Consider the following 15,713-nt stretch of genomic DNA (forward strand, 5'->3'; position numbering starts at 1 on the left):
CACTATCTTCTGACTACACTCTTAGAAAAAATAGTGCTAAGTAGAACCATATAAGGTCCTTCGGCCCTTTCACACCGCGGACGTAACGAATAAACGACACGAAATTGCGAAATATTCGCGGCCAAATATTTCGCATCAAAACCATTCACACCGGCGGCGACGCGAATATGCGACAGATGTGACGATTAGATTCCAAAGTTTCGCTTTGCGACGGGTGGTTCTTCGCCTCCACGTCATTTCTTTAATCTGTTAATTATCCCTCATGTATTCGCTACGTTATGCCGCTGTTGTCTTGTTACCAACTTTACTCAACACAGCAGCAGCTCAATGTCTGATCACTGATCAATATCTGATATGAACACACTATTGCTATTTCTCCTCCTCCTCTCCTCTTTCCACTTACCCCCCCCTCCTCCTCCTCTTCCTCTCCTTCTCCTCCTCTTCCTCTCCTCTTCCTCTCCTCCTCTTCCTCTCCTCATCCTCCTCCTCCTCCTCCTCCTCTCTTCTCCTCCTCTTCCTCTCCTCTCCTCCTCCTCCTCTCTTCTCCTCCTCTTCCTCTCCTCCTCTTCTCCTCCTCTTCCTCTCCTCCTCCTCCTCTCTTCTCCTCATCTTCCTCTCTCCTCCGAGACACAGGTTATTTATTGTTTACATTAGCGGCCAAGCACGTGTCCATGCGCCCGCATGTCCGTGTGTGTGTGTGTGTGTGTGTGTGCGCGTGTGCATGTGCGTGTGTCTGTGTGTGTGTGTACGTGCCCAGAGAGACGGCAGGTGGAGGCTGACTGGCAGAGATCAGAGCAAAGACGGTGAACAACTTATTTTTCCTGTGAGAGACTGTGGCGGCCCGAGACTGTGCGGCCACCGTCTGTTATGGGAAACAGCTGTCTGTGTTCTGACGTGGGGGCTGTGACGTACCTCCTTTTCACGGCACATGATTGGTTGATGCGTTTATTCGCCGGGCGAAAGCTCGGAAAAATCGACCGCACGACGAAAAAAAATTATGTCGCATTTTCGCCGCGACACATTCGCGGTAGGTGTGAAAGGACCCGTGATGAAAACCGGGGTTCGAAAAAAAATATTAATGCGCGAATTATTCGCGCGAAAAATACGTCTCCGGTGTGAAAGGACCATGAACCCTTGAAAAACCCTTTTTTTCAAAAGATTACATTGTCAAATCTTTTTTTTAATGTTAGGCCAATGACATAATTACCAGCCAATAATGTAATAACTCATTACATTATACTAATGTTATTTTTCATGATTATTAATTATATATTCATGTTATTAATGCGTTATTTCATTATTGCAACAAGTTTTTGAGTTATTGGCTCCAAAAATGTATTACATTTTTGGCTTAATTACATTTTAAATGGCCAAAATTATTACGTTATTGGCCATTATTACGTTTTAGGTTATTTTTCAACTGCAGAATTTAATTTCTACTTGATTTATATATTTCTGAATCATAAATATGTATGAAGAATCTACATTTTGCCAGATGTAGGATGGTTTATTCCTCCTCTGATCAATCATGTGATCAGTTGTGAGATTAGTCAAGACTGTGCTTTGGACATTTTATTATTATTATTTTTTTATCACTTTAATCATCTTGCGTCTTTGTTGTGATCAGTCGAAACTGTAATTTTGCTGCTTTTTTTTCCAAGAAAACCCTTTCTTCAGGAAAGGGTTTTTCAGAAGCAAATGGTTCCAGGTAGGCAAGGCAATTTTATTTGTATAGCCCATTTTTACAAACAGTTTGTCTCAAAGGGCTTTATAGCATCATAACAACATCCTCAAGGTACCCTCAGGTAGAACCCCGGCCCTTCTAGAAGAACCCTTTTAGAACCCTTATTTCTAAGAGTGTATCATTAAAATTCATGACTTTTTGTTCTTTTACAGGCACCTGGTAGGTTGCTAAGATGATGTTTTCACTGTTTCTGTGCAATCAATTTCAAGAGCTGATCTGTAACAGGAATACCAGAGCTGTGCGAGATCGCGAGACAAAGCTTTGGAGTCCTTGAATGTGCAAAAAATGATTTTTTTTCTCAGCAGACACAAGCTGTAAATACGCTTCCGTCTGAATGCAGGCTGCACAACAGGATAAAAAATAAAGTAATACCGCAATAATGTCGGCAGGTACTGAGAGAGGGTTTGTGATTTCAGCTGGAGTAATCGTTCTTGCATTTAATAAATAAAAATATATGAACCAGACGAGCACGTCTGGAGAAAATGGGACTAACAATCACAAAATTGCAAAATCCTGCACCGGTCGTACAGCTGCAGCCCTGTTTTCATCCATGTGACAAGATAAACATTTGGTGGGACCAATTCTCCAGTCGGGTGCCGTCAAATCACAGCAAAAGAAGAAGGCCAAAAGCACATTTCAGCCTGGAAAACGGTGAAATTGAAGCAAAGTCGTCAAACGGTGGGGCTGAAAACCACAAAAATAAACTCCCAGACACCGTAAAGGTCATAAAAAATGATAATATGATCATTGTTATAGTGAAATATTGATTATAGCAGCTTTAAAAAACGACATATGGTGTAGTTGTATCAACAGCAGGAGGTGGAGCTGAGACAGATTTGGTCAAATCGGTCGTGACACCTGCATCGTGTTCAGATCAAATGTGTGAAATAAGGTCCTCGCAAGCACAGGTAGACTTATAACAGTGTGTGTGTGTGTGTGTGTGTGTGTGTGTGTGTGTGTGTGTGTGTGTGTGTGTGTGTGAGGCCACCCCAACCAGAGCCCATAATGAGAAGCCACAGGCCACAGGACTAGTCATTAGTATTATCCCCCTGTGGAAGGGAAGGACACAGCAGGCAGTGGATCTCTGCCTCATATCCAGAGCAGGGAAAACCATCTCTCACTGTCTCCCCTGTCCTTGTGTCTCTCTTCCCTCCTATTATACCTTCTGTCACCGCCGGCAACTCTCCAGAAAGGTGTTAGGGAGATATTTAGTCATCTACGCTCCGGAATTTACCACTGAAACAATAATTTATCTGTCACGCTGTCAACAAACCGCAGTGATTTCCTTTTCTTTCTCCTTTCTCCGCTCTTCAGGCGACGGCTGCTACAGTATTTACTCTCTGTCTCTCTCTTCTTCCTCTTCGGGTACAAACTCAATCCATCGAAGAACCGGTTAAAGGGACAGTTCAACATTTAATATCCCTATAGTCTTATGAATAGGTTCGTTACCTTTAATTGTCGGTGCAAGAATGGCGGAGCAGAGCCGTGAGCTGCTCAGAGCTACGCTATGGAGGCTAATGGGATTTCTTGGTTTCCCTCATCAAACTCATCAAATACACAATCCAACAACTCCAAAACGCTCTGGTGGACAAGTTGTGACCTGCACATTCACCACGCTATGAGATAATAACACAACGTTACCAGACAGAGTTGTTTTAGAGGGAAATACAGAGACTGCTTGCTGAAAAACATCAGCGGTTTAGCATGAATTTCCCTCTAAAACAACTCTGTCTGGTAACGTTGTGTTATTATCTCATAGCGTGGTGAATGTGCAGGTCACAACTTGTCCACCAGAGCGTTGTGGAGTTGCTGGATTGTGTATTTGATGAGTTTGATGAGGGGAAACCAAGAAATCCCATGAGCCTCCGTAGCGTAGCTCTGAGCAGCTCACAGCTCTGCTCCACCATTCTAAAAATAGCTTGCACCAACAATTAAAGGTAGCAAACCTACTCCTAAAAACTATAGGGATTATGGCAATGGGCCAATTTACCAAAATGTTAGACTATCTCTTTAAATAACATGGATGTTTCTGACTTTTCTTTTTGCTCGGTTTCAGATCAAGGTTGCGCTGTAACACCTCCAGCAGAGAAACTTCTTATGTAACACATAGGGGAGGAGGGGGGGTGTGATGAGGAGGTGTCGGCGATGTGACCCGGAGCAAAGAGTGGGAGAAAGGTTGGAGAACTCAAGTCGAGAGAGAGAGAGAGATGTGAATACGCTGAGTTTCTCTCAGTCGAGGGAGGAAACTGGGCTTCAGTGTCCTGCTCAAGGACGCGCTGACAAAATCTGACAATTAATGACCGACCCCTCCACCGCCTGAGCTACAGCTGCTCTAAAGAAGACCTCCAACAGCTCCATCAGGCTTTATCACATCCACAGGGCTGTTGCTAGGAATTCTGGGCCCCCTTAAAGAATACTAATGTGGGCCCCTCCCCCTAACTTTTCCTTTTTTTTTTTCTTAGACTACGTATGTATTATTGTTTTTTATTTAGCATTCTTTGTTTTGATGCTAATGCAGCATTACACTGCAAAAACTCAAGTATCTTAGCAAGAATATTTGTCTTATTTCTAGTCAAAATGTCATTTCTAGTCAAAACAAATCTCATTCTACTTAAAATAAGACACATCATATTAAAAGTAGCTTGTTTTTAGACACTTTTTACTTCTTTCAAGCTGATTTTCACTTGGAATAAGTAGAAAAAATCTGATAGTGGAGCAAGTTTTTCTTCCTTATTACAAGCACAAATAGATAGATTTTTCTATTTATTGTGAATTTAAGTGAAAATGATCTAAAAACAAGTTTTTAGGTAATGAGTCTTATTTTAAGTGGAAAGAGATTAGTTTTGACTAGAAATGAGACATTTGGACAAGAAATAAGACAAATATTCTTGGAAAGATGTTGAGTTTTTACAGTGTACTATGAGTATTAGTCAGGGTCTTACGCAGAATAAATCAGTCATACAAAGATTAGACTACTGGGGTTTTTATGGGCCCCACTGGGCGCTGGGCCCCTAGAATTATCATCACCTTTCTCCCCTATACAACGGCCCTGCCCATCCAACCTGCAGCTCTTCCTCTCCTCCATCTCTTCTTGCACGTTTAAAGCTGTGATAATTGGTTTAAAGTTAACGTCCAACCATGCATTTCACTCATCGCTGACTTTGTCTCGCTCCGGTGCTCCGTGCACGACAACCGTGGTGGTAGGGTTAAAGAAAGGTCGCAGTTCTGGAAGGTATAATCAAGGCTGGTCAATTAAAATATAATAATTATGGTTGCGGTTCATAGAAAAGTGGACGTTGCATTTGCATTTATTAATTCAGCAAACAGGGGAGAGAAGTGAGGATGTTTTTCCTGCAGCTCGTTCACAAGAACTACAGTAATGCCATGAGAAAAACAGTTATGTATAGAGTCATGGAGGTGGAATACATTGTCATATTTTATAACTCAAGCAACAAGTAAAGAAAAAAGAGCTAAAAAGGTTATTCTTGGGTAAAGGCCTGGAAAACTCTTTACCTGTTTTTGCAGATTTTTGTTTTATGAAATTTTTATCTCAATGCATTTTGTAACACGTTATAAATTTTACTGTTGGCAGGGAATTTATTGATGAAATTGTATGCATATAAGATATCATCGTAATTGAATTCATATGCATGGACCCAAGGAAGAGTAGCTGTTGCACTAGTAACAGCTAATGTAATAGGGATCCATAAACACATTAAATTATTGAGGAAACACAGAAAAGAGATAAAATAAATAGGTTTCTCTTATTATTGTGGTATCATTTTGAATTTGCACTCTTGTGTCATAATTATCATTATATTGCTTAAATCTGGTTGATCAGTGGGTGGGAGGGCTTCTGACCCTGAGTCACTGTGGGTCTCTTGCTCTTGACTCCACATGACACTGTGAGGCCATCTGTGTCTGGACATGCGTGTGTTCGGCAGGGGTCACTTCAATTAGCTCATGTGTTTACCATAGACTGTAAAAAGAATGGACGTAGCGTCCGTGACGTCACCCATTGGTTTGGGGGAGTCTGTTTTGTGCCGCTACTACGGGGGTTTGAGCCGCGCCATGTTGGATTCTACTTGCCATATTTGGAGCGGTGCGGCCGTTGGCCGGCCGAGAGCCCGCCCACTGGCCTCGTAGCAGCGGTCGCCGGACCTGTCACTCAACGGTTCTGCGCCCTAATTGGCCAGAACTTTAAACCTAATAACAGTAAAACGGTAGAGTTTAAAAAAATTCACCCCCCTCAGAGTGTGTGCGGGGGTAGAAACTATCGGTTGAGACCAAAAAAATGAAATGTACCAGGCTGTAAATATGTTTTTTAAAGCTGTAAAATCGGCTATTTTAACATGGGGCTCAATTGGAGTTGCTCCCTTCTGGAGCCAGCCCCCAGCGACAGCCCAAGGGATTGCAGCTTTTTGAACGCGGAAGTGAGCTTCACTTCTCAGAACGACAACTGCCCCCTTGGTGTTTACGCACCGAGCGACACACAAGAAGGTGAGCGGCTGTTTTTTTCATAAAGATATGAGATTCACAGCTCATTTTAACACTGGAAATAGTTCTTAAAGGGATAGTAGCACTGTTCACTAGTGCGTTTAATAGCAAAAACTGAACAAGAAAACAATCTATACTAATAGTATATTAATAGTAGCATTTTTTTAAAGTGGGCTTGTATGATCTACAAATAGCCCCTAAGTACTTTAATTGCAGTAGAAGACTCTCTGCACTCCTCCCGTTAGCAACGCCAGCCCATAATAGCCCTGCCCAGAGATTTACAACATACAGTGTTGTGAACAGACCCAAAGAAACGGCCTATTTTCACGGCCTAAAAGAGGTTTTACCTGAAAAAAAATACACAGTTCCATTGTTCGCTATAATATAATTTTTTCCAGCCCTTCAAAATGCAGGAAAAACAGTTTTTATTTGGACCTAACCAACTGCTGATCGGCGGGCGCTAACCCTGGGCGGAGGGATATGTGAGTTGGTTAGGTCCAAATAAAAACTGTGTTTTTCCTGCACTTTGAGGGGCTGGAAAAAATTATATTATAGTGAACAATGGAACTGTGTATTTTTTTTCTGGTAAAACCTCTTTTAGGCTGCGAAAATAGGCCGTTTCTTTGGGTCTGTTCACAACACTGTATGTTGTAAATCTCTGGGCAGGGCTATTATGGGCTGGCGTTGCTAACGGGAGGAGTGCAGAGAGTCTTCTACTGCAATTAAAGTACTTAGGGGCTATTTGTAGATCATACAACCCCACTTTTAAAAAAAATGCTACTATCCCTTTAAGTTTGAAAAAAGGTGGAGTTATTGATCCAATATGGAGCAGAGAGAAGTTTTTAAATTGAATAATGCTGATGTAGGACTCACCGCTGATCCACATGGCTTCAGGGTCGTGAACGCTGAACTCTGGTTTGTACAGATCTGCCACAGTCAGTCTGGATCTGCTGCTGCCGGGGACCTCCACTGGGGAGGGGCGAAAAAAAAAAAAAAAAAGAAGACACAATCAAATCCACTCTACTCTATTTTCACATGGTTTTATCTCAAAGGACGACGCTGCGTCAAACGCTGCCTGAGAAGACGTCTGGAGATTTCCTGATTAAAGTCAAACAAATGGGTGGAGAGCAGCGAAGGAGACGCAGAGAGTTTATAAATATTCATCTGTTTACATGTGCATGAACGCACACATGTGGCCAATACACAAACATAGACACACACGGGTGTACAGTATTACATTACACACAGCAGATTTCACATGAGATTCCTCCGTAGCATGCGATGCTGTCATAAACAATCAAAGGCAACACAAAGAAGCGCTTTAAGTGTTTATATTCATGCAGACATAAAAATAGGATCAAACATTTACATGAATAATATATTAAATGTACATTTTCTCCCTTATTTCTTTCTTTAAAGGGATAGTTCAACATTTTTGGAGGTAGGTTCAGGGTTTAGGAGGAGGTTCGTTACCTTTAATTGTCGGTGCAAGCTGTTTTTAGAACGGAGGAGCAGAGCCGTGAGCTGCTCAGAGCTACGCTACGGAGGCTAATGGGATTTCTTGGTTTCGGAGTTGTTTTCATGGCAAATGCAGAGACTGCTTGCCGAAAAATTGCCCCCGGACAGGAATGTGCGTCAGCAGTTTTGCATGAATTCACCTCGAAAACAACTCTGTCTGGTAACGTTGTGTTATTATCTCATAGCGTGGTGAATGTGCAGGTCACAACTTGTCCACCAGAGCGTTGTGGAGTTGTTGGATTGTGTATTTGATGAATTTGATGAGAGAAACCAAGAAATCCCATTAGCCTCTATGTAGCGTAGCTCTGAGCAGCTCACGGCTCTGCTCCACCGTTCTAAAAACAGCTTGCACTGACAATTAAAGGTAACGAACCTACTGCTATGACTATAGGGATTATGGCAATGGGCCAATTTTCCAAAATGTTGGACTATCCCTTTAATTGATGTTGTTTTATAGTTGTATGCCACTTCCTCTTTTCACTACTCACATGGTGTGAGGACGACCACAGACATGGTGATGAGCGAGCAGACCACCACGATCACCAGCAGGGAGATGGCGATGCCCTTCCAGTTCCTCTGCGGCGGGCTGACGTCCACAAACTCCTGCACACACACACACACACACACACACACACACACACACACAAACACACACAAACACACACAAACAACCCATCAACACTGTTACTTCACAGAAATCAGGCTGCGATAACAACAACAACAACAACCTCCACCCCGCTGATTCCAGCCACAAGAGCGTTAATGAGTTCCTCTTCATCCAGAAGGTGTTGAAGAGGCTGAGGTCGGGGGGCTCGACCACAACAAACCGCGCAGAAACAAGATTTTAACCATTCAGGAAGCAATAAAAGGCCGTGATTCAAGTTCCTGCAGGTGCAAAAAAAAAAAAAAAAAGAAAAAACAGCACAGAGGGATCGGAGATGAAAGGTTTAAATGATGATAAACGGCGTGAAAGCCGAGGATGACGCTGCGCCAGGCCTCAAGAGGAGACTGGGAAATGTTAGCCTGGATCAATCAGAGTGCTGCTCTGTGATTGGCCGTAACAGCAGAGTAACTCCACTCCAGCAGCTCGGTGCAGCCGATCTGACCTGAGCCAACCTGAAGTTTTCTATCAAATCAGTGTCAGATTTGGATTTGGATGGAGGCACCAAAGGTTTCAGCACTTACACACAAATGTATAACAACACTAGCTTGTTCTTTTGTAAATGTGATGGAAATAAACCAGGGATGCACGACAAACATATTATTATTATCCCGATATTGGCTGATAATTATGGGCCAAAATACACAGATAAGCCCAATAATGACATTACTAGAGCCAATTATAATCAGCCAACATGCCTTGATTTTGCTAATTATCAGCCTGTTTGCCCCCTAAATTGATTTGAAAAGTTGATTTTTGAAAGGTCATGACTGATCTTGTTTTTGTTCTGATTACAGTGGTGATGTTGGTTATATTATTTGGTTCAAGGGAGAGTTCAACTTTTTGGCAAATTGGCCCATTGCCATAATCCCTATAGTCTTAGGAGTAGGTTCGTTACCTTTAATTGTCGGTGCAAGCTATATTTGGAACGCCGGAGCAGAGCCGTGAGCTGCTCAGAGCTATGCTATGGAGGCTCATTATGGGATTTCTTGGTTTCTCTCATCAAACTCATCAAATACACAATCCAACAACTCCACAAGTTGTTTTCGAGGCAAATACAGAGACTGCTTACCAAAAAACTGCCCCCAGACGGGAACGCACATCAGCGGTTTTGCATGAATTTACCTCAAAGACAGTTGTGGAGTTGTTGGATTGTGTATTTGAGTTTGATGAGGGAAACCAAGAAATCCAATTCTGAGCAGCTCACAGCTCTGCTCCGCCGTTCTAAAAACAGCTTGCACCGACAATTAAAAGTAACGAACCTACTCCTACAACTAAAGGGATTATGGCAATGGGCCAATATGCCAAAATGTTGAACTATCCCTTTAAGTCAGAGGCAACGCTATACTGTAATGTTCAATTCATCTTCACTCACTGCATCTTAGCCTTTCTTAACCTCAGGAGTGGATATAAACTATTAAAAAATGTTATTGGTTATCGGTATCTGCATCGGTTATGAGAAGCAGGAAGTCATCTGTTCATCAGGGGAAAAAAAGATATGTTATAGTGCATCAATAAAATCTACCCAGGTGTGGTTGGATGTGACACTCCCCAGGTGTGCACATCTGTAAAAACAAGGCAAAACACACCTGACCTTTCCCTCCGATGTGTCCACCTGCAGTGGCTTTTCCCTCCTGTTCTGATTTCCTGCTTGTTTGCAACGCTGCATCACAAAAATGCAGGAAAAAACCCCCCAACAGACCATTCCTCATATAAAGCATTGACCTTCTTACCCTGCTGGCTATTACCACAGAGCCACAGTACCTGAGCTCCTGCAGCTCCACCTGCCTCTGCTGATTGTTCCTATTAAAATGAAACATGACGTTCAGACACAGATACATCACGCCGCCTTATCTCATCTCCGCATTCTTCACGCCGGGCCTCGGCAAGCGTGTTTATCATCAAACCCCTCCCCGTCGGCGGCCGTCTACAACTGTAATTAAATTACACTTTAATTATTCACTGTTCACTAGTGCGTTTAATAGCAAAAACTCAACAAGAAAACGATCGCCCTCTCAGAATTAACAGCTCCACAGTTGTTCGCTTTGGCATTTTATCAAAAGGTCTCGCATAACATATGGAGGAGATTTCAACGTGTGGTGTGATTATAGATCAGCTCTGGGTTCTATATTAAAGGGATAGTAGCATTTTTTTTTAAAGTGGGGTTGTATGATCTACAAATAGCCCCTAAGTACTTTAATTGCAGTAGAAGACTCTCTGCACTCCTCCCGTTAGCAACGCCAGCCCATAATAGCCCTGCCCAGAGATTTACAACATACAGTGTTGTGAACAGACCCAAAGAAACGGCCTATTTTCACGGCCTAAAAGAGGTTTTACCTGAAAAAAAAATACACAGTTCCATTGTTCACTATAATACAATTTTTTCCAGCCCTTCAAAGTGCAGGAAAAACAGTTTTTATTTGGACCTAACCAACTCACGTATCCCTCCCCTATTTTTTTTCAGGTAAAACCGCTTTTAGGCCGTGAAAATAGGCCGTTTCTTTGGGTCTGTTCACAACACTGTATGTTGTAAATCTCTGGGCAGGGCTATTATGGGCTGGCGTTGCTAACGGGAGGAGTGCAAAGAGTCTTCTACTGCAATTAAAGTACTTAGGGGCTATTTGTAGATCATACAACCCCACTTTTAAAAAAATGCTACTATCCCTTTAATACTGTGGAAGTATCAAAGAGAAATGCACACAGCCTGTACTCAGAAAATGAGCCGTCAGGACTTCCTGTGACTTTGTGATGTCACAACAAGCAGCCAAAGCAACTAATCCATGAAAACGGATGGATGGATTATTTCTGCATATTTCTAAGCAACTGAAGCTGTAAAACTTTAAACATGCGGAATGAAAACATTCCTATCAATGAACTCAGACAGACTTGTTAGCATTCACCTCTGCTATCCATCTAGCAAATGGATTGATTTTTGAATATGCCGTCTGGCTGATGCAGCTTTACACTCGTCCTGTCTGCCCAGCGGTGATTATCCCCCCATCACGGCAAAGCTTTTTTCTACAACAGGCCGGCGGCTCGGCTCTTATCTGCAGCAGAGATATTAAAAAGAATACGTTCGCTGTGAGAATCCTGGACAACAAAAACATTTTCATGTGCCGATACCTCTAGAAGCTTCACATCTCTCTGACCTCTGCTGCTCCATCCCTTCAGTTTCAGCCCTGTTTATTCACATCCTCCTGAGATTTACAACTGCTACTCAAGACTATTGTATTACAATATAATAAAACGCACACTTTTGTGTAGTTGAAGGATTAATAATATGATAAAAAAAAACATTTTTGTGTGAATGAGTCAGACGCTGAAGCTGAAAATGCACAAATGCGCCCAGAACAATATCACATGGACCACTGGTGAGGTGGAAACTGTTTACTAATGAAGCAGGAAAAACTGAGTCTAATACGCACACACACACACACACACACACACACACACACAGACACACACACACACACACACACACACACACACACACACACACACACACACACACACACACACACACTTTGCATGCAGAGAATTAGCTCCGAGATGTTGAACTAATACTCAGAGAAGTCGATGGCCCAGTGGTGTGCAAAGCAAGAGATGCTCTACCCACTGTGTGCGTTTATGTGTGTGCGTGTGTGAATGTGCATGTGCGTGTGTGTGTGTGTGTGTGTGTGTGTGTGTGTGTGTGTGTGTGTGTGAGGCTTTAGCAGACACAGTTCACTGCAACAGTCTGTTGATCCGACTCACTTCAGTGGAAAGTAAAGCAAGCGGGGAGTTTGAGTGTGAGTGTGTCTGCGAGTGTGTCAGGGTTTGTGTTTGTGTGTCTGTGTGTGTGTGTGTGTGTTTGTTTGTTTGGCTGTGTGTTTGAGCGAGAGAGAGAGAGAGACAGAGGGATTAAAACAGAAAAAAGACTCAACAAACACATTTTTCTCCGCTTAGGAGTGAGAATTAGAAATAAAAACAAAAGCGTTTTTAACCATTTTCACCAAAAAGACAAACCTGGCAACCCAGAGAAGACAGGCAACCCAGGAAGAAGAGACACTTTCTACCTCTTTATCGCCAAAATAAAATCAATAAAACTGATTGGAAGCATGAGGCTGGACTCTCAGATCAGGACTCAATTCAATATTTGCTTTTAAGAAGAACTGACCCAGGAGCAGCTACACACTAGACTGCTTCTATACCGCGGTGCTATAAAAGTGTAATTTTCCACACCATACTTCAGCAGCAGTCTGCTCTGTGTGATTACAGTCCAGCCTCATTTGAATTCTCAGCAGAGGCTACTGTGGTGTATTAACCGCTGTCAGACTTCAACACTTTACAGAGTCCAGACACAAGCAAACACTTCTTACTCTTCTTAATGTTCAGAAGGACCACAGTTCAGATAGAAGAACAGCTTCTGGACAATCTGCTTTCTCCATTAAAGTCATATAGTCTATACCTACACACATAAGAGACTCAGGAAGCCTAGGAGAATTTAAGTCCAGCCTGAAGCTCTGGCTAAAAGAAACACAAAAGCGTAACCACCAATGATTGACAGGCCTGTACTCTGATCACATTGATGGAATCGTATGTATTGTTTCATTTTTATGTATTGTATTTAGTGTGCTGATCGTTGTTTCTTCTGTCTGCCTGTCCAGGGACAACAGATGGAAATGAGCTGTCAGCTAACTCTGGTACAATTACTTTCATTGTGCGCTGTCCCTGTAAAAATAAAGTAATAAAAAAATAAATGTGAGATCTTTGCAAATTGTGACTTCATGGAAAACTGGAAGCTGTGCAAAAAAAAAAAAAAAAACTTGTAATGAAAAGTGCAAAATGCAAAATCCAGTTCTCACTTCTGATATTGCAGGAAATAAACAAAGCTACTCCACATCAATATCGACATGCATACGATGCTCCTTGTATTTTTGTCTCCTTTTCTCCATTTGATACCTGCACCAGCGCATCTACACACCAGTTTCCACTCTGTCCTCTCCACAGTCTGCTCTGCAGCCTGTCAGGGTCCACGCAGCTTTTACCTCCTCGGAGTAAAACACAAAAACAAAACGGGGTTTAAATGTGTGATAGAGTAGTCTATTTTCTCTCTACCTCGTCCTGCTGTCCATCTTTAGGCTTCTTCTTGGTCGGTTCTTTAGACGCCGTCATGGTGACCGAGCCGCGGTCTGGTCTGGTCTGGTGTGGTGTGGTGTGGTGTGTCTATCCAGCGGCTCTGGCTCTGGCTCTCCCCCCCGGTAATAACATCAGACCTGTCGGCGCGCCAGTTTAGCAGCAGCAGCGGCGACAAGCGGCACAGACCTTCCGGCCTGGCTTTCAAAATAAAAGCCCTCATCTCAAGCTCCACCCACAACAGTGCTTCCCCCAAAACATTACAATGAAATTTAAGTTAATAAATGTTTTTATAATAAAAGATTACAATACAAAACACTGAGATAATTAAGATAAATACTGTTTTATGGGTTTTAAATGCACCTCATGGTAACAGAGATTATATTGTGCTACAGTTTTTGTCATGGGCTTTTATTTTTCTAATTACTGCGAACATCCTGTGTCACATTATATATTTCTGGCTATTTTGAAGAGGTCCATTGTCTTTTTTCTTTCTTTCTTTCTTTCTTTCTTTCTTTCTTTCTTTCTTTTTTCTTTCTTTCTTTCTTTCTTTCTGTCTTGCGCTGTCCATGGTGCTGAAAATCATTCTCAGTCTTTTCCAGGGTTTGAATGAAAATACTATGAATGCTGGTTGTGGTTGATCTATTTATCTGAAGCACACTCTTTCTCACTTTATAATAGAGGGTACAGTTGTATATTAAAACCCTCTGCCCTTCTATTTCCCCCCAATTAATTAAAGCTATGGAGGAAATGAAAACAATCTAAAGCCATAATTCAGTCATTAGTTTAGCTAAAATATCATGGATGTGGTTTAATTAGCAATCTGCTGCTGATAGATTACATAACACAGGCCTTAATTAAATCAAATATGACTAAATTGTGGCATTAGAAGTTTAAATGTGGCTCTAAAACCAAAATTTTAACACTCTGATCATTTCCCTGCAGCCCAACAGTAAAAGCAAGCAAGTGGTATTTATAGTTTTCTTGTGAATTGGTGTTTGTAAAGCAGTGGATATCCCCACAGGGAGCAGCAGAGCTCTTTGTGGTATTTTTTTTATTTTTTACCTCTGATGATGTTACCTTACAATCCCCACAGTATCACCTCAGGGAGTTTTGTAACATCCAGTATTAGAATATCCCTCGGAAATAAATGATACAGGATTATAGCTGTGCGTGTCATTGCACCGAGGCTTCATCTGAAATCCCTTTCCGAGGTAGAACGAGGCGAGCCAATCAAGCGGCCCCGGTAACCAGCTGGCCTTTCCTGCTGCCAAGTGACTGAATGCAAACTGATAGGTGTCACGGAGAAAGGCCCGAAGACACGAACCCCCACCGGTGCACACTCACGCACACTGTGCCCACTATCCCATCTAAAAATAATGACCACAACAGGAGGAAGGAGGGGGGCAAAGGCACTCACAAATGAAGATGGAGGAGTAGACACTAAAAGACAAACCCTGCGGATAGAGAGACTAGATTCTCTAGTGCAATAGACATTATATAATTTGTTAAACACATTAAGCATGCATGCAAAAGAAAAACAGTGCTCTACATTGGATTTAATGATGAAACGCCAAACAAAGAGGCCAAACGAAGAGCAGGCTGCTGCGTCACTGCAAGGGTTAAGTCAGGGCTCAGTGTCAGGTTTATGTTTACACTGCAGAGACTAAAATCTTTGCTCTGCAGCCAGAAACCGTTGTGACAGAGCAGTTTTCCTCCCTGAGAGCAGCATGATGACTGATTAGGTTGTCAGGATGAACTGTCTGTTAGATCTCCGCTCTGATTCCCAAGCTTTATGGGAAACGTGTGACATTATTGTTGGTGGCAGCTACACACCGGATCGCCTGTGCCAAACAAAGGTGAATTAATGTTAGAATTATAAGTATTATGAGCTGCGTAGCATTATGGAACTTTACGGAAACGCTGTGCAAAGTAATTGTGATTTTTTTCCACAGGTACGGCTATTAATCCTGACTCGCTGCTGTTTTTCATAGCTTAAGAAATGGAATACTTTGCATTTTCTCAGGATCTAAATCATAATCGGAAATATTTCAGCCTCTATTAATGGTTAAAGTTTGCACAAGATGTCTCATCCATCCTCACCAGGGATAAATTGTTAAATCTTCATCTTCTTAGCTTCATTTCCTGCAAACCATCATCTCTCATTGTGGTTTTGAG

General features: G+C 42.2%; 1 protein-coding gene across 1 annotated transcript in view; it reads right to left on the reverse strand.

Moving 5' to 3' along the window:
• The window catches only part of LOC146990943 (inactive dipeptidyl peptidase 10-like), a 49,617-nt gene extending 36,025 nt beyond the window's left edge, over positions 1 to 13,592 (reverse strand). The window contains exons 1-3 of the mRNA XM_085802135.1: positions 13,518 to 13,592; positions 8,248 to 8,362; positions 7,115 to 7,210 (exon numbers count right to left, since the gene is read on the reverse strand). Coding sequence (XP_085658261.1) covers positions 7,115 to 7,210; positions 8,248 to 8,362; positions 13,518 to 13,574 — 268 coding nt within the window. The 5' untranslated portion in view covers positions 13,575 to 13,592. The remainder of the gene's footprint in view (positions 1 to 7,114; positions 7,211 to 8,247; positions 8,363 to 13,517) is intronic.
• Between the last annotated feature and the right edge of the window lie 2,121 nt (positions 13,593 to 15,713).

Source organism: Trachurus japonicus, chromosome 2 (genome assembly GCF_045865225.1).
Source record: "Trachurus japonicus isolate A0001 chromosome 2, Traja_1.0".
Classification (NCBI taxonomy): Eukaryota; Metazoa; Chordata; class Actinopteri; order Carangiformes; family Carangidae; genus Trachurus; species Trachurus japonicus.